The sequence below is a fragment of the Xiphophorus hellerii genome, chromosome 23 (genome assembly GCF_003331165.1).
Source record: "Xiphophorus hellerii strain 12219 chromosome 23, Xiphophorus_hellerii-4.1, whole genome shotgun sequence".
Lineage (NCBI taxonomy): Eukaryota > Metazoa > Chordata > Actinopteri > Cyprinodontiformes > Poeciliidae > Xiphophorus > Xiphophorus hellerii.
Genome location: NC_045694.1, coordinates 19,832,315 through 19,851,137, shown reverse-complemented (window position 1 = coordinate 19,851,137; position 18,823 = coordinate 19,832,315). Strand labels below are relative to the sequence as shown.

At 39.1% G+C, this 18,823-nt stretch overlaps 1 protein-coding gene across 2 annotated transcripts in view; it reads right to left on the bottom strand.

The window, feature by feature from the left end:
* The window catches only part of gabrb2a (gamma-aminobutyric acid type A receptor subunit beta2a), a 49,626-nt gene that overhangs the window by 6,953 nt on the left and 23,850 nt on the right, over positions 1-18,823 (bottom strand). For both annotated transcript variants that reach the window (XM_032554310.1, XM_032554309.1), the window contains exons 5-7: positions 7,315-7,397; positions 3,079-3,216; positions 1,651-1,803 (exon numbers count right to left, since the gene is read on the bottom strand). In XM_032554310.1, coding sequence (XP_032410201.1) covers positions 1,651-1,803; positions 3,079-3,216; positions 7,315-7,397 — 374 coding nt within the window. The remainder of the gene's footprint in view (positions 1-1,650; positions 1,804-3,078; positions 3,217-7,314; positions 7,398-18,823) is intronic.

Here is an 18,823-nt window from a genome sequence, read left to right as displayed (position 1 = left end):
ACATTGGACAGAAAAATAGCACAAAAATCACAAACAAACCAAAAAAACGATACCTACAGAGAAACATGGTGGTGGCAGCATTATGCCCTGGGATCACTTTTCTTCAGATTGAACTAAATCGTTTGTCATGGGGGATGAAATCATGAACAATTCTAAACACCAGGCAGTTCTGACCTGAAACCTTCTTCTAAAGTGCTGCAGACGGACAGAGATTTTTAGTTTACTGCATCACGATGATGCCGAATTTAAAAATAAAAAAAAAATCATAACTTCGTCTGAAGAGAGCAGTTTTGGAATGCAAGAGTCCAGATCTAACTCGAACAATCTGAAGACAATAGATGTCCTCCCAATATGAAAGATTTGGAGGACATTTCCAAGACGCAATTGGCAAACGTGGTACAATGACAGACTCCTACCAAAGACTGAATCTTGAAATAAAATTAAAAGTTTCTTCATCAAAAATTGTGTGTGCACACTTCTGCACCCAGGTCATTGCAGTTTTTCTCTTCTCCTCTTTACCCTTCTGGCTAAATGAGTTTGTTTCAAGATAAATTGTACCAGGGAGATTTCCTGAAATCATGCTCTCATATTCATATGTTACAAATTGTAACCATTATTGTACCAGAGTCATTAAATTGTTGCTTTGCTTCCCTGCAAACAGTAAGATCAGGTGCCAGTCTGGAACGGACAGGAACATTTGAGCATTCATGTCTGTCTTGTACATTATAAAGTATTTAACTGCGATGAAGAGACAAGACTCGCTAAATTAGACCCCATAAGGTTTACAGCCTCCATCTGAATCCCCTGAGACTGAGAGCACGTGTGCTTCATCAGATAATTTCAGGTGATATTCATGCGTTCATACATACTCTGAGCATACCACATCAAAAGCAACCCACTGCTGCTGCAAACATCTGTGTTTAGTCACAGCACAATACACCTGCTTTTATGACACACACACACACACATTGTGTTTGATACATTAGTCATCTGCCTGCACAATTTGCATTTGGTCAGATTCACACGCATTATAAATAACCCAGCAGCCTGCAGCGGCGCTGTAGCACGGAGCCTGGGCTTTCATTGGCTGAGCTCGCTCTCTGCACAATCTCAGGGTGCTGAGAGCATGTGGGCACATCTTTAAATCGCCTTCCCAGCAGTGCTGCGTTAGCCTGCTTGTGTCGGTTTGACTTTGTGTGTGAAAACATCCAGGTGCATTTTTGGGTGACTGCTTTCACTTGCATCCTTCGTTTGGATTTTTTTGAATGTAATCTGGAGGATGAGCAGGTATTTTTGGGCGCTGAGGGGCTTCGACAGACAGACGAGCAGAGAGAAAGACAGCGAGCTTCAAGGTCAGGCTGCAGAGCTTCTCGCGGTGCATGAGTCATGTACATAGTCATCTCTGAACAACAGACATTTAGCCAGACAGCCTATTACACACTGCTATCATTCACATACTTTGAGACAATTTACAAATAAAACAAACAAAAAACAGAAAGCGAATGCGCAGAAAATAAAGAATTTCCCTTATTAAGGACACAATAAAGTCTAAATTCAACATGTTGAAACATAATAGGATAAATGGATCCTTTCATGCACAGTTATCATTTGGCTTTGGGTCACTGCTGTGCAGAGGCAAGACAGTCCTACCCAGGGCCACTCTGGCAGCAGATGCATCATAGTTGATCCAGAAGGAGACCCAGGAGAGGATGGTAATCAGGATGGAAGGCATGTATGTCTGCAGGATGAAGTAACCGATGTTCCTCTTCAGTTTGAAGCTGAGAGACAGGCGGGGGTAAGAACCTGAAAGAGGCACAGGGAGAGAAACAGAATCTCCTTCATGGTGCCAACTTTGTCCTTCCAACATTGTGGCGCCTTACACAAATATCTCCATGCAAAATTATTCTCACACGGTAACCCTGGGGAAAATACGTAAAAAAACAACAACAAAAAAACACTGAAAAAAAATTTAGATTTTTTTGCAGTCACATATGATTACAACCTTGTTAGATTAGAATCATTGGTACCCTCATAACAACTCATATTAAATTAATCCAACTAAAGAATCTTTCTGGTGACACTTTTTTTTTTTTTTAAGTTAACCACAGGGTCTGGATTCGAATGGTGCCCTGGGAGAGTACCGTCAACCCCAAGTCATTCAAAATGCTAAATATTTTTCATATCTGAAGCAGCATAAATGCATTGTAATCACAAACAAAGCACACAAAATAGTTTTCTTATTCTCTGAGAAATATTATTTTAAATCAACTCCTTGTACCCTCTTTCTAATGCCATCCTGGGGACAGGCCCATGTCAAAAATGGACTCTTTAAATGTCCCATCACTTCTTTTTTCCCAGTGGTACAATTACACCTTAATTCAGACACCCATTTTTAGTAGACGGACAACAGATTGTTGCTCCGACTGGAGCAGCAAATGCTCCAGGTGGGTGTGACGTAAAACAAATAATCAGTGTGTGGAGCCTGTTCCCTGAGCTCTGGAAAATACTGTGAGATTTTTTGTAAATTTCTGGTGGCCTCTGCCAGGAAAGTGAAAATGGGTCATCATTGGGTCTTTGAGGTGGATAGTAATCTGTAAAGTATGGCCAGATTCAACACATATAAAATCTTTCCCATCTTCCATTGGCATACAAGTTCCCAAACTTAAATCCCTTAGAAAATGTGTTGGTGAGCTGAAGAGAGCATAACATAGACCTAAAGACTTTGGCTACTGCAAAGAGGAAAGGTCAAAAACCTCACTCTCTGTGCTCCCTTAGTGTTGTAATGTTGTTAAGGATTGTATAAAGTACTAACAACAGCAGAACGGACAATTAGCCTGGTTGATTTCATTAATAAAAACTTATTCCCAATTTCTTCCCCTACTGAAAAAATTAATTGCATAAAAATATCAGCGTCAAATTACGCAGAAAATACATATTTATGAAATATTGATTTTGTTAAGGCTTTTTAATATATCTCTATCAGGAGTGCCAAATATTGTGGGTAGCACTGAATTTGTCCGCTCAAAATTAGCACAAATCTAAAAGCATAAAAATAAATATCTGTTCTCAGTGACTTGCCTGTCGAGAAGACAACATTCTTGGAGATGAGCTTGTAGTCAACAATGGAGAACTGCGGCAGCTCTATCCTGTCGACCCCAGACACAGCGCCGTCCCCACCTCGCCAGTAAAACTCGATGTCATCTGTGGTGTATCCGTCTGTAGACGAGAGAGGCAGAAGAATTATCACCTTCAATTAAGGAGCTATAGCTCAAAATGTTATGAGTCAAGAACAGCAAATGTTACGGTTCTTCATCTTCAACTATTTTCAAAAATCCCCCCATCTGGACTTTCACTATATATTGTAAAGGCATGTACAGTAATTTTAAGTGTAAAACTTCTGAATTGAAAGAAAATAAGAAAAAATCAAGGGGATCGCTGCGTCGCAGGTTGTCGTCGTCCAACATAAACAAAGTCACAGAAATTTCCACACTCCACAAGAGTTCCACTTTTGTCTTCCACGTGCTTAAAATACAGGGGGTGACCTATTCACATGTAATGAATAATTAAACTCTGAGTCTCTGATTTTTAAAATTAACACAAATTTCTTCGTCGCGAAGGCGCTGACATTCAAGGTGAAGTTAGTCATGTTGGGCTGTTGTTGTTTAGGCAGGCGGCCTGCTTCAGCCACAGGCCTTTTTATTACAGCAGACATTTTGATTTGTCATAGCAGGACAGGCTCAGGTGTTGCTAATAGTATCAGCAATGGCCTTCATCTGCAGAAACTTGCACGCACACAACATTGGCCGTTCATTTGATTATTTATACCTGTCCTTTACCAGCAAGGATGTGTCGAAGTGCGGGGAAATAAAAGGGTGTCTGTCCCTCATGTTAGTCTGACTTTCCGTCACATTGCTTGTCAACGCAACGAGGCACAAATATACAGTTTCTGTTATTCAAAGGGAGCTAAATTATTCTTCCAAACAGCTGGGTCCTGTAGCTCGTGGCCAGTATTACTCAAACAGGAGTAAATTATGCATCTGTTGAGGTTTGCAGCTGCAGAGCGCATTTGGCGCTCTGGTGAGTATTTCACAGCAGCCGGGCAGCATATGTGGGATCCAATCAAAATAAACCTCGGTGTGTGTGCGTGTGTGTGTGTGAATGTGTTCAGAGTAATACAGGAATGCATTAACCAGTGCAACGGTGTGGCTAACTGAAGTGTGTTGCTTTCAGATGTCAGAGGAGCTTTTCTTGGCAAATTTGTTGGCTTTGGATATTTTCATTTGTTTAAATGTGCTTATCAGTGTTATTGCTTTATCTTACAGAGGTGAGGACATTAACTACACAAACAGGGTGCTAATCTTTTCTCCTGCCTCATGCAAGTTTGTATGACTTCCCACTCAGAGTCCAATACAGCTGTTTCTGTGTCAGGAGGACCAGTTTGTCTTAGTGGGACATTTTGCTTAGTTTAAGTGTCTTTCGAAAGTATCCCTTGGACGTTTTTACTGGAAATTTCAATGTATTATATTGGAATTTTATGAGCAAAAGATTAGACATGGTCTTCAGAATTTTGACAAACAAAAACATAAATGTGGTGTCCATGTCTCTATCATTTTGCTTGTGTCTCCACCAGTTTTACAAATCTAAAGCCTGTTTTGTCCAGTCAGACCGGGAGGACAGCATCAGTTTTTGAAACCAACTTTCTTCTCAGAAGAATGAAAAAAAGAATCATGAGTCAGATTTTAGCATCACGGCAGTTCAAACGGCTTTACATGGTAAAAACAACACATTGAACAAATAACGCACATTACAGTGGCAAAAATAGAGAAGTAATAAAATGTTGTAATGCAAGCAAAAAAATAAATAAAAAATCTGTTCCACTTTTTATCAATCAAAGGCAACTCAACGAAAATGGGGTTTTAGCCTTGATTTTAAAGGAACTCAATGTTTCAGCATTTTTGCAGTTTTCAGCAGCATTCTAGAAGTTTGTTCCACATTAGCGGAGCATAAAAATTTTATGCTTCACCATGTTTGGTTGTGATTCTGGGTATGCAGAGTAGACTTGAGCCAAGAAGACCTGAGTGGTCTGAAAAGGAGATGTTCACTAAATGTCCTAACCGGATAAACTGAGCAGGGATCTCTGCAGTTGTGAGACTTTGACATATTAAGGTTGTTATCCTATTTAACGTCCAAAGTCGACCAACCTTCAGCTTCCTCACAGACATCATGAAACTCGTTACTGATAACTGATTGAATTTAACTTGCCCTCCATATGTTGCAGGTTTCTGGTGTCAGAGGAACCAATAGAGCCCCAGAGCAATACTGACCCACCACCATGCTTCCACTTAGGCATGGTGTGATTTCCAGAATTATGCTTCCTTCTTCCTATTCCAGACATTTCTTGATGCACAGATATACTGTATATACAGTACAGACCAAAAGTTTGGACACAACTGTGTGTCCAAACTTTTGGTCTGTACTGTATATGTTTGCTTCATTGCTGCTGCTGCCACCAAGCTTGCCTGCAGGACTTTCCAGTCTGAGGAAGGTGTTTGGTCACCTGCCTCTTCACAAATCCAACCACTGATAACGTCTCTGCTAACTATGCTTTCAACTGCAGGCTCAAGTTCATTCACGCATTTTGCTATAATTTTGTATCCTTTTCCTTTTTTGAGTAAGTTATTCTATCTTCTCTGAACTCTCTGGACAATTCATTAGACTATATCTAAAAGGCAATACAACACTTCCATGAACAATCGCTATCTGGCCTGTTTTTATTTCAAGCAAACCTGATGCCACCATTGAAACCACTGATTGCTTGTACCAGAACTGGGTCTTCATAATAGACAAAGTGTGCTATTATGAACAGCTGAGGGTCTTAAAAATTGTGAGACTATAGTAATCAATTATTCAATCATTTTTAAATAAAATTATTGTAATGTTAGTGTTTTTTATCTAATTAAGCTTTTCTCATCTAAATAGGTTATTACCGAATAAATCTTACCAGTAAACCTCATTTGCTTTGAGGTTTGAAAAATGTTTAGTTGTAGATGTAAAAAGTGTTTAATTAAATGTACGTTTTGAAAATCTGAAAATATTCTAGGTGTCTGAAAACTTTTGAAAGGCATTTATAACCCCACAACACAAGGACAGTCTGGTGTGAGCAAAGAGGTGAAGACAGAAGTCAGAGTTTATCTACATTAACTAATAAAGTAAAGGAGATGAATTGCAACTTGAGCTCATCATGTTAGACCAAGTGGCCTGAACTGCAGCAGTGAGCTGCTGGTGAATTGAAGGATCTGTAGCTTTTCTTTAGGAATGTCTGTTAAAAAATGCATCAAGTTTATCAAGAGAAGTTAGAGTTCTCTGGGCTCATTAGTCTGAATAAAATAGCATGCTCTGGCATGAAGAGATTCCAGCGTTAAACCCGTTGCCAGTTAATCCATATGAGAGCAGATCCTGCCTGGTGATCAAAACTAGAGCTGCAAGTGTTCGTGTGCACGCATATGAGTGTGTGTGTTTTGTAGGGCTGCTGGGGAGAAGAGGAGAGGGGGGAAAAAACAGCATATGAGTGATGAGGAGAGAGATAAAAAGGCTGCGAGGAGAAAAAAAGAGAACGGGATGAGTCTTTGCAAAGAAAAGAGATGAGAAACGGAAAAGAGGGAACGATGAGCGAGATGGCGAACATAACGGGAGAGGAGCGGAGAGGGGCGGTTCTGACCCGTGCCGTTTTTGTGCCGCCTGGCGCTGTTGGCAACAGTGTGATCAAACCCGGAAAGACTGAGCCCCATAGACCACATCCCAGCACCATAATCCTTCTCTCTGGGGACCCAGATAAAACACGCAGAGGACCTCGTCTTTCTCTCTCATGCTCTTCCCCGCACTCCCTCCACTCGAGAGCGCTGGATCACATACAATTACAAACTCCATGTGAAATGAGCTCTTTGTGTTGTACAAACACGGAGAGGCAGTTTGGGGAGAAAGCTGCACATAACATCGACTATCAGCACATCCCTGAAACACTGGACCTAATCAGGCTCCTCTGCGCCTTGGGAAGCCACTGCAGCTGAAGATGAATTAATTAGGCTGGATGTTATCAGTCACTGAGCCATTAGTGATGTTCTTCTTCTTGATGCATATCTCTGGCTATCTCATCAGCCTTCCTCAGCATTTAACGTAGCGTTTTATCAACATGCCATTCTACCTTGGTGCTGCGGGGAGGCTGCTGGTGTCTGTGTGTGTGTGTGTGTGGGATCTGTTTAATTCTCCATCTGCATGTGGGTGTGAGAGCTGGTTGTCAGGGAGAGCAGTACTTACAGCTTTCTATCTCCAGAGTGCAGTTTTGCTCATCCAGAGGGTAGCGGCGCAGGTCCATCATGCAGGCAGCAGTCGTAGTGATGCTATGGACAATGAGGGAAGACAAAATTTTGAGATTCATCAAAGACCTGATCCAGATTCTACTTTCACCGCCACAAAGCGAAGACATCTGCATCCCCACATGAGGTTGTGCGACGTAGGAGACAGTTCTCAGGGTTCAGAGGGAAATGTCATTAATTGTTCGACATGGATAACTCTTTTATATGCAAAATTTTTCTAGTTAGAACAAAAATTACACCTCTGAGAGAGCTGTTTCTTTAAAGATTTCTTTCATAGTATTGAATGCATTTGTTTATTTTGATTTTATTTATTGGACTAACAGAATTTTACTGAGGAACACACAATCACATATAAGCATATATGCACATTATAAATCATTTCTACAGCTTTTTAATTTACTCAGATTTACTAATTATAATTATGGTTTCCAATCTCTTCCTACTGATTTTGTGTTATATTTGTACATATCAACCTTTATGCAGACAACTGCCAGGTTTATCCATGAGTGATGACAAGAGATCAGAAGCTGGATGGCACAAAAATGTTGGCATTAGCATTTGCAAGAACTGCATGTATTGATCTGCCCTTACTTTTTAAAAAGAAAAACAACAATGTGAAATTGAGTGGTGAAAGTGGCTCCTTGTTTAAACTTGATGGTCAAATGAACTCTGGTCTATTCCTGCTTTCTCCAGTGTTTTCTCAATAATAAAGCCTATTCTTTCTAAAAGCATACACACAACTGCTTCAAAGTGCCACTGCTCTGTTTCTAACTGGTGCAAATAAACAGTTCCCTCCTTTATTTAGGATTTTTAGTCACTTAATACTCTTGCTTTTTGTTTGGAAAACTATACCCTCATATGTAGAAGCCACCTTAAATAAGATCTTGGTTCACATATGATGTCTGTCGGCTCACATCATGATAAATGTCTCTAATTCAACCATACAAAGGACATTGAAGTATAGCGAATTTGTTGTCATTTTGTCATGAGATTGTTATTATTATTTGTCTACTATGGAGATATTTACTCTGTGGTCATAAACGAATGGACATGGTCAGTAGCAATATGCAGGTAGGCTGTGGCATTTAAACAATGCTCAACCTGCACATTCTTCTCTAACCCTAGATATCACCAATGTATTTTTGTCCAGAACTGCCACTCACTGGATACTTTTTCAAACCATTCTCTGTAAACTTGAGAGACGGTGGAGCGTGAAAGTCCCAGTAGATCAGCAGATTCCTTAACATACAGACCAGCCTGTCTAGCAGCAACAACCATGCACTGTTCATAGTCACTGAGATCCCCGTTTTTCTCTATTCTGATGCTCGGTTTGAACTTCAGCAAGCTGTCTTCACTAAATCTAGATACCAAAATGCACTGAGTTTCTGCCGTACGACCGACTGGTTTACTGTGTGTTAATTGAAGTGGTACATCCAATTATGTGACTGACAAATGTATAGCCTCATGTTCTCAAAAGTGAGCAGACTGAATACTTTTAATTTTTATCTCCTTTACATATAAGTTAAAAGTTAAATACTGTAGTACAAAAAATCCCTGTCATTCATAAACTTATGACTTGCTGTTCTTTACATTCAGAGTCTCCTTTTTGTTTCAGGTAAAGATTTTGCCACTGGAATGATTTATTAAAGTTGGCGGTACTTAACAAACATCACAATCCCTTGTATTTATATCAGCAGTGCAAATTTCTGTATATTTTTACTTGTCCTGCTAACTGTAACTGTGCCTGTTTCTGCAGAAAACAGTTGCTGTAATGCTATTTGAGCATGGAGTGAAGAAACAGCAGTGTGAACAAGCTTACCAGAGCATGAAACAATACAGGCTGTTTTAGCACAGGTGCTTAGTCTTTTGTGATAAAAAACCTTATGTACTGAACATGTATTATTCAGTGGAGTGAAAGGCAGAGTCAACTGTTCCTGACTGGATAACTCACATCAGGAATTATCGTCCCAAAGTTGCATCTGCACTGCCACATTTAAACGTCGCGGTAAGGGCCTTTGTTTTGATGGTTTGTTCTCACCTAATTCACCTAAGAAAGAAATCTAACAGAGGCTTTTTCATTAGCCAGGATAATAGTAATATGTGAAGACATAAGGCAGGAGGAATGTGTTAGCAGATGTTTTTAATTGTTAGCTTGTCTGTTAGTTGCAGGATAAAAAAAAATATCTAAAACCCACCTTTAACTATTGAATTAATTTTAGTTTCAAAATTGGGCTTTTCGTTCTGTTGGTAAATAAAATTAAAAGTTTTATTATGCAGACCTTTGACAAATTTTATGCCCTTTATCTCCATGTAAAACTTTTTTCTCCTTTGTGACTAATTGTCTTTAGTTTCATAAATCAAACTTCCTTATTTTTACTTTTAAATAATATACAGTCTAGCTTGGAAAGTGTTTTTCTCCACTTGAAACACTGTTTTCCTAGAACTGAAGATTTTTTGAGAAATTGAATGTCATAGCTGTATGGTTTTTCAAAATCCATAGCCACAATAATTCAGTCCTCAGTACTGAAATTCTTCCCAGAGGATCAGTCACAGATTGTACATGATAATAATCTTGTTTTAGTGACTCTATGTATTTTGTCAACTCTGGAAAAAAGAAAACAACATGGTCAAGCATTATCTCACAAAAGACTGACTGAAAAAGTATTCAGAAATTATTGGGAAGACATTAGTAAAACTGGTTGACTGGAAATTTCTTGTGTAGTATATAGATTATCTTTCACAATTTACTAAAAGGTAAGATTCTCCTTTGGTTCTATTCTCTAAGGGCTGCTCTTGTTTGAGTAAGTACTCCATAAAATATGCATATAGTTCTAAAAGAGGCAACCATATGGGCTTTACTACACCTCATAAAAAATAAAAACAAAGTGAGGTTCACCCTGTGGTCATGAAGCTCCAAACTTAATAGCCGCCACATCCGACAGGTTTGCTCGGAGCGACGGACTTCCTGTAACACATGACGAGATGGCCAGAGCCGAGATGGGCTGGCATCTGGCTGTGCCAAGCCCCGGAGGATGTCTGAGAGACCGGACACACAGTTTAACTACAGGAAGTAAATATAGCACAGCCCACCAAGACTCGTAAGTCAAACCAACACACTTGAACACACAACGTCACCCTCAAACAGATGGATATAAAACATGATAGCATCGCTCAACCAGCAGTAATGCTTCCAGCCTGGAGGAGCGGTTTTCACTCCATGCTGATGAATTGAACTGAGCATCCTAAAAACAGGTTTGCTATCTCTTCGCCATTGGGTCTTTGCATCATGTACGGCAGCCAAAATGGCAGACTGGGAAAATGGATAAAGGCAAGTGAATATTTCCCCCCAAAAATTTGCACAATTTAAAATTTATTTACTTACTGTGTTTTTTTTAAGATTAGATTTTTAGGGTCGAGAATCGAATGTCTAACAGCTGAGTTGAGGTCTACAGTCTTTATATACAGTGAACCTGCTTTCCCACTGGCGCCCAGCAGGGAATTCATGCTTTATATATTATAAAACGTAAAACTATTATCTGAATTAAAATCTATTTTAGAAAGTAATGTTATAAATGTTCCTTGATTTTGATATATATCCCCTTTTAATGGAGACACAAACCAGTCCAGAAAAGAATCATTCATGCAGTTGAATATAATTTATGCAAATTACAAAAGATAAGAAAAAGGGAAGTAAAAACCTATTTAATATAGGAAAGACATAGATAAAATATTCTGTGATGTTAACAGTTATTTTTCGTCAGCAAAACTATGACGTCATGATGTTGCCTTGTCCATTCCCAGAGAAACTGACTGGAAAACCTTTTAGGATTTGATAAGGTTTGACTTAAGAAATTCTTTAATGGTTTGTTTTCATTTCATTAAAGGTCTGTTATTAAAAAAGGTTTCCATTAAGGAAGATTGTGTTGACTTTTAAGGCAGTTTAAAACTGACTTTGTAGAATCACATTTGTACCGCTCTTTAAAAAGATGGTTGAAGGACTATGATCCAACCCCATGTTTACTTACAATATAAGTTGATTCAGCTCCGTCTGCGCAACAAAGCATGAATTAAGAATACAAATAAAATACATTTTTCAGCATGAACTATGCTTTGTGTATTTTTTTGTTTGTTTTTTATATGTCAAATATATGTCAGAAGCTTTCAGATGCAGAAAGTTTAAGTTGAATCTAAAAGTTTCTCCCTTAGGGTGGCTGTATGTAAGAGTGTTTGAATAAAACCCTGAACATGTTTTTACCAGGTAAGACGTTGCCAGTATTGCTCAATAAAGGGTTGCAAATGTAGAAGAGAAGAAGAAAAGACTTACTGAAGAACTTATCAGGTGCTTTCCACGATTGAAAAGATACGTTTAACTAAAATAGCAAAGTACACACATTATTGATCATAAAACAAAAATTCTTGTTAAATATTTGCAATTACTGCAGTTACAGCGTTTTTATATCATCAGTGTATGACTCCCGATTACCTTACTATCTGACTTTGTGAGATTTTTAGTAAGATTTTGTAGTTTATATTAAATAGTTTTTAAAAACACAATTTTATTGATCTATAACATCTTATTTTCACTAACAAGCTTATCTGTCAGACTAAAAAAATCACTAATGGTACTGCTAGTATTGCATGTGTCATGCTGATTGTTTTAAGCTGCACTGAGCAAAGCCCAAGAGGAGTTCAGTCCTCAGGCTTTGTGTGGAGATGCATGCAGTAAACAAGTCTACACTGTGCTCTGGTCAAAGTTGAAGTTTGACCACTTAGTGTTGTGATGCATTTTTCTGCAGCCAATAGACCCAAAGTAATTACTAAAGCGTCTCCTCACACGTTTTTCCCCACTAAGTCCAACCATACTATTCTTGTTTCTGTCTCAATAATAGATTTAAGGAGTTAGCATCATCACAGACAATAGCTCTGCAGCGTCGCATATTGTAGACACAAATTCTCATCTTGTTATGCTGAGAACTCAAAGTCTTGTTACTGTGAGATTCGAAAGCCACATTGAGTCTTTTGCACCATGACAATCACAGTAAAAGACTGTAGTGGCTGATGCAGCTTCCAGTCTGCCTTTGTGATAAAGCATGGGTTATGTTTTGTCCATAAACAGTTACTTTAACTAGGGTGCCATAAGAAGGTTGTCCTAAAAGAACAAAAACAACAACAATGGTCTAGAAACCTAAAGCTTCTTTCACTCGCAGTGGCTCCAATCATTGTCCTGGTAATCCTGGTTTAAATCCTAAGTTGTCTTGGAGTAAAAACATAAATCTATGGTAAATAGCTTCAAAACATTTCCACTTATGTCTGTTCAAATTCAACTAAAAAAATTAACATATATTGGAATATTATTGTTAAAACTTCAATGATCTGATTGCACAAGTATGGCCAATGTTAAACTCATACTTTTTTAAAGAACCTTTTTATTCCTCTTCAGCTTCCCCATTCAGATTAGGTGAACATCCTTCTTCAGGTGGACAAACAGATTTCCTATCAGATTTAGTTCTAGACTTTGGAACAAAGCGTACTAAAACCTTCCAAGTGAAGTCTTTCCTTTGCCGATTTGGATGTACAGTATGGCTTGACTTAGTTTCACTATAAATAAAAGCCTCTCTTGTGGTTTGGAGCTATGGTCAAAATTTATAATGTGGTTCCTTCAGAACTTTGCACTTTTTCCCATAGGATTTTGGTAAATTGTAGCCTAGCACAAATGCCGTCCCTGGAAGGAAAACACTTCAATCCTAAACCTTATGAAGAACACACAGGATTCTTTTCACAGTCAAGCCTCCCTGAACACTTTTTTCTTGTGTTGTAGTACAGAAAATATGGGACCAAAGTGATAATAACTGGGTGTTCATTTATTTATATATAGATAATTCTAATGCATTGCAACCTCTCTGCAAACTGTGGCTTTAGCAAAAGGATGCAAATGAGCAGAGACTTTAGTAGGTCAGATTGACTTTATTTTAGGTTAATCAGATTCATTGTTCCAGGTGTTAGGTGTGTACCCAATTGGGTGATGCAGTCAATCAAAAAACAAAGTTTTAGTGTAGGAGTGTGCACACTTATACAATCAAGTTATTACGGCTATCTTAATATGTAAATTGTAAAGCTGCAAAGGGGCCAGCCTTGTGAGTTTGGTTTTATTCTCTGAGAAGTCGAGACTCCCAGTCTTTCTCTCATATTCTTAGGCTCTCTGTCATTCCTCCTTTTTTCCTTCTCTCTGCGCTCTTACATAAGAGCCAGTTTAACAGGGCTATGTGGTGCACTGGAGGATTAACACAGGACTCTCTTTTCTGTCCTAGTTTACCCCTTTTTATGGGCTCAAACCTACCGTGGTGCAACCCAGGTAAGTATTGATCACTCACCATCACCACCACTACTAAGATCTTCACAGTGAAAACACCGGGGAGAAACAGAAATGAGGCCAAAGTGGCAGGGGTAAAAATAACGTCCTATTTATAGCCCACCTACATCATCAGCGCTGGTCTCAAAGTCTTTCCGTCTGAGGTTACTTCTGCCTCTAATGGCTGCACTAGCACGTCCAAACACATGCTAACCAGTAATGAAAGACTGATAATGAGCAAGGAGGAGAAGCAGGAGAGGGTTTCTCTGCAGGATTCCCTTCCTGCCTTCGCCTCTCCTCCTCCTCCTCCTCCTCCTCCTGTTTGTCATCTCCACTGCAGCAAAAAAAAAGTCTACGATGATCATGAAGCGCAGGTTCATTTGCTCTTCGTCAACATCAGGGCCGGTGCCTCTCCCTCTCAACCCAACCTGCCGGCGGAGAGGAGAGGCCGTGTTCTCGTGGATCACGCAGTTCAAACACGCTACATTTGCTCTGCGTCGGAGCTCATAGGACACAGAGTTCTAAAAATGGCTGTTTTGTTTTTTCTTTGTGCATGTCCTCTAACGGTTCAGTCCAAGCTCCCTTTCTCAGCGTGGATGCGTGTGTGTGCGCTTGTGTGATTGTGTGTGGACCCCGCCTAAGGCAGCCTGTGCACCTATATTCCAAATGACCTTGTTTACGGACACAACACAACCACCACGAATTCCCAGACAGAATCTCATTTCGAGGGAGCGAAATTTGCAGGGTGCAAACCTGTGCAGTCTTAACTTAACTGACCTTTTGCAACCAGGGAAGTGGAATAAAACTGTATGTGTAGAGAGGTTGAATTGGGACAAAGACGCTTCCTCCATGTTGGGTCAGGAGCTCAAGTTGAAGCAGAAGAAATTCATGCTGGATTATGTTTCCCTGCTGGGGTATTTTTTTGCAAGATTTGGAAGTAAAAGTGTTAAAAAAAAATTGGGTTTTTTTTGTTCTAGGACATTCTAGTAGGTAAATTAAAAAATATATATGTATATAGAAAGAGAGATCATTTTACAGGTGAACCTAACAACAGAGAATAAGAAAGAAGTCAGCTCTATTCCCATAGAGTGGGATATATCAGCTGCAAACCTGCAAGAACACGTCCTCTCACAAAAAGAGCAATATTATTCACAAGAGGAGAGGGCAGGGAAGAAGGAGAATCCTAATAAATTTCTCCATCTTGAATGTAGTCTGACCTTCATGTCTCTGTCTTTCTCTTCAGCCCTCCTCTCTCTCTCTCCACTCATCCCTCTTGTCTGTGTAAATCTGAAGGTTTGTGCATGTGAATTTCTTTCCTCTCCCTTCAGGCATTGAATAAAAATGCTAAGAGGAGTTTGTGTTTTTCGTTGTTATGCATGCATGTGAGTGTGAATGTTTCTTCTCGCAGCCTGGGCGGTATCTGTGTTATTGGCTTAGCCTTTTCAGGGTCTGGGTAATTAGATCAGACTGCCTCTCCCTGAGACTCGAACCGAGCTCTAAAGTGACAGTTGGGAGCGCGGTTGTAATTTTCTGCTCCTCCCAGTAATTGAAGACTGGGATTTGGCAGGATTGGGATGCACTATATTTCCAGAGAATATGAAGTAAACAACACCTTCGCCCTCCCTCCTCCGCAAGATCCCCAAAAATAACACTCGCCCACTCGCAAACACCCACCCGCAGACATGCGTAGATCCTGCACACACACACACACACACCCACACACGCACACGCCGACATGCACACATCCAATATCCAATGCCTCTGGCTAACTAACAACCGACTAATCTACTTGTGTTCCCCAGGTGGAGTGTAACAATTAGTTCAGTTGGTTCAGCACAAATCCACACTCACCTTTGAGGGCAATAACAACACTTTTGACTCTTATTATGCAGGGGCTTAGCGAGCATTCTCAGCATGACATCTTTACCAGAGATTTACAAATTAGGGAGAATGGATTTTACACCAGCTGTAATGTATACCTTTGAATAACATTACATCTCTATAATGGTTTTTATTGGGGTTTAATTAGTTATGCACAAAGTGCTTGTATAACACTGCAGGGAGGGAAGATGAGGAACCTTTGCAGTGTTCAGTCATTACCTCATTTATTAAAGGTCTAATAGATGCCATCTAACAGCTAAATGTTCTGCAAAGAACACCTGCTTTAGTGTAAGTCTTTTACTAGAATACAATGTTGCATTTCCATAAGTTTTATGAACTTAATAAAGGAAATAGAATTCTCATAACTGCAACAGGGGCTCCTACATAGTCACCATTTTACCCTGCATGATTTCCCTTGATAACGTTGCACAGTTGCCAAGCTGAACCCCGAATAACCAGAATGAGATCACAATGACATTATGGAGGTTTCTTTATCGCTCTCCAAAATGTAAAATCAAGACTTTGCTGTAAAACAAATTAAAGTGACATTTTAATCACAGATAAAACATGTTGCAGTTTTCCCATTTGTTTTGGTATTTAATCACATGAAATCCACCCATAATGAAACAATTTCCACATTTTGACTGTCAAGGAGAAAATATGCTTTCTGTGCACCTTTTTAAAAGGTATGCAGCTTTGAGAAAAGGGAATTTTAAATTCTAATACCTGATTGCATTTTTTTGTACAACTGTTGAACAGAAATGCATATAAATGTAGTAGTTTCACAATCAAGCTTTCTTTGAAATCTCTTTGTCAAACTGAGACTAGATTAAGAAGGCAGATCACAGACTCTGATGTGTAAAATAATTTAAAAACTCTGCATGTTCTTTCATTAACTTCACAACTTCATGGGCGGCTGCTCCAGGCATCACTAGAGTAGAGGCGAGTACAAACAATATATTTTAAAAGCATTGTATTTATTATTTGCAAGCTAAGTAAGTTTTATATTGCCTTTTATGCTTGAGCAGGCATCCCCAATTGCTGCTTAGAACAGATAGATCAGTCTGTCTTTTTTTTTGTCTGTCATACTAAACTCAAGTTGAGTGAGGTGCAAGTTATGAACATTATGTTTAACTATGCACAACTAGAAAATTTTATGAAAGTATGCTTCTACAGACTAGGCCATAGTAGGGTTTGGTGGCTACAAATAGAGAGTTTGTGTTGTGGAGTTCAGAGCGTGCAGGCTGACTCGCTGTCTGGACTTGCAGTCATCAAATAAAACCTGGACCAAAACCACAAACCAAATAATGAAGGATAGCACTGACAAGGGTTGCAAATCAAATGTAGCGAATATATCTCCCTGCTGCACAGATGCCCTCCTGTTTCACAAAGCATTTGCGATTCAGGTGGGTTGCACCGCATTTTGACAGACATGCAGAACTACGTGCTAGGGTTACATAACTAAGAGAAACTGTTATAAATTGCATGTTTCAATTGCTAAAACAAATCTAGCAATGAAAGATCTGCTGCAGTGCAGATACTTAAATTTTTTAAGCAGTCTTGTGCACAAGAGGAGCATCGGAGTCTAAAAGAGAATGAGTGAAAAGTGCTATTTTGAATTAACAACAATAACTTCTAAGACACAGACTCGAATGAAGCTAGTGACAGATCAGAGAAGACGGCAGCACACTGATGGACGGGTTGTGTTGGACTGTGCATGCATTTGCTACATATAAACACTGTGTTTGTATTCAAATGCTACATTATTGATTATAAGTGATCAATTATGAATTACAGCCTCCTCATAGGCAACAGAGTCCAGCACCAATAAAGAGATATTGTGTAGATGGGCTGAACTACTGTTCACGATCACGCTCAGTGCTGTTGCTTGCACTGGCCGTATTTATTATTGATCACAAGTTATCAATTATTGAAATTGATGAGCTTCAGGGATATGAAAGTCTGCAAAGTAAAGAAGCAACTTGCTACTTGACCGTTGCTTTACTTGACGAATATGGATAAGTTATAACAGAGTCGCCACTGCAGCTGGATTCCTCAGGCACAGATGCAGGTCTCACTGGTCCTCAGGAGGACCTCAACTGTGACTCTAGGACCTTCTGTTCTGCCTCGTTTACATCTTTCCCTGTTTCCACACATCTGACTTAAACAAATAGGCCACTGACAAGATTCAGCATAAATTGAAGCAAAACTGAGGTGAACATGTTGCCATTTAACTTAGGTCTGTTCAAGCAATATCACATCTTAAACATCCCAATCAGTGGATGCTTGTTGTCTTTAACCAACACTGCGTTTAGGGGTCAGCTCTTGGTCATTCAAAAAGAGATTTAATAAAGCAGAAAACTGCAATAAAATGGTTAAATTTATTTGTTACCAGGTACCTTCTAGAACCTCCATGTACAACACAAAATATAGGAAAAGGCTCACAATATGGATGTTTTCACAACCAAGAGGTGGTGCACACAACACTACTAATAGCTAACTTGTTATTGGGAAAATTAAAAAAACATTTTGAATTTGTGGAGGAGATAACCTTTTGATTCATTTTCAAGTCATTGCTTCAAGTTGTTACTTATGAACCAGGTGTTAATTTGAGATTCATTTGAGAACTTGTACAATCATGTTAATGTACTTAAGACCACTGTAAAAGTTTTGGTAACACTTTATTTGACGGGGTGTGCATAAGACTGACATGACACTGTCATAAACATGACATAACATCTGTTATGAACATGAAGGAGTCTTTATGAATGTCTATGACTGTTGTCATGAAGTGTCTTTGGGTAAATAATGACATTTATTGCAAAGTGGCTTTAAAAGTTGCATTAAAAGTCCATTAAAAATACCAACTTTGCATTATTTTGTAAATAATGACACTATAATGCAAAGTTGGCACTTTTAATGGACTTTCAATGCAACTTGCAGAGCAACTTTGCATTAAGTGTCATTATTTACCGGACGACACGTCATGGCAACAGTCATAGACATTCATAAAGACTCCTTCATGTTCATAACAGATGTTATGTCATGTTTATGACCGTGTCATGTCAGTCTTATGCACACCCCGTCAAATAAAGTGTTGCCAAAGTTTCAAACAGCATTATGTTCAATTTTACAAATATGAGACAAGAAAAAATTCAACTAGTGAGGCTTTACAAATGTACACTATATGCACAATAAGTTACATGTGAACCAATTTCTG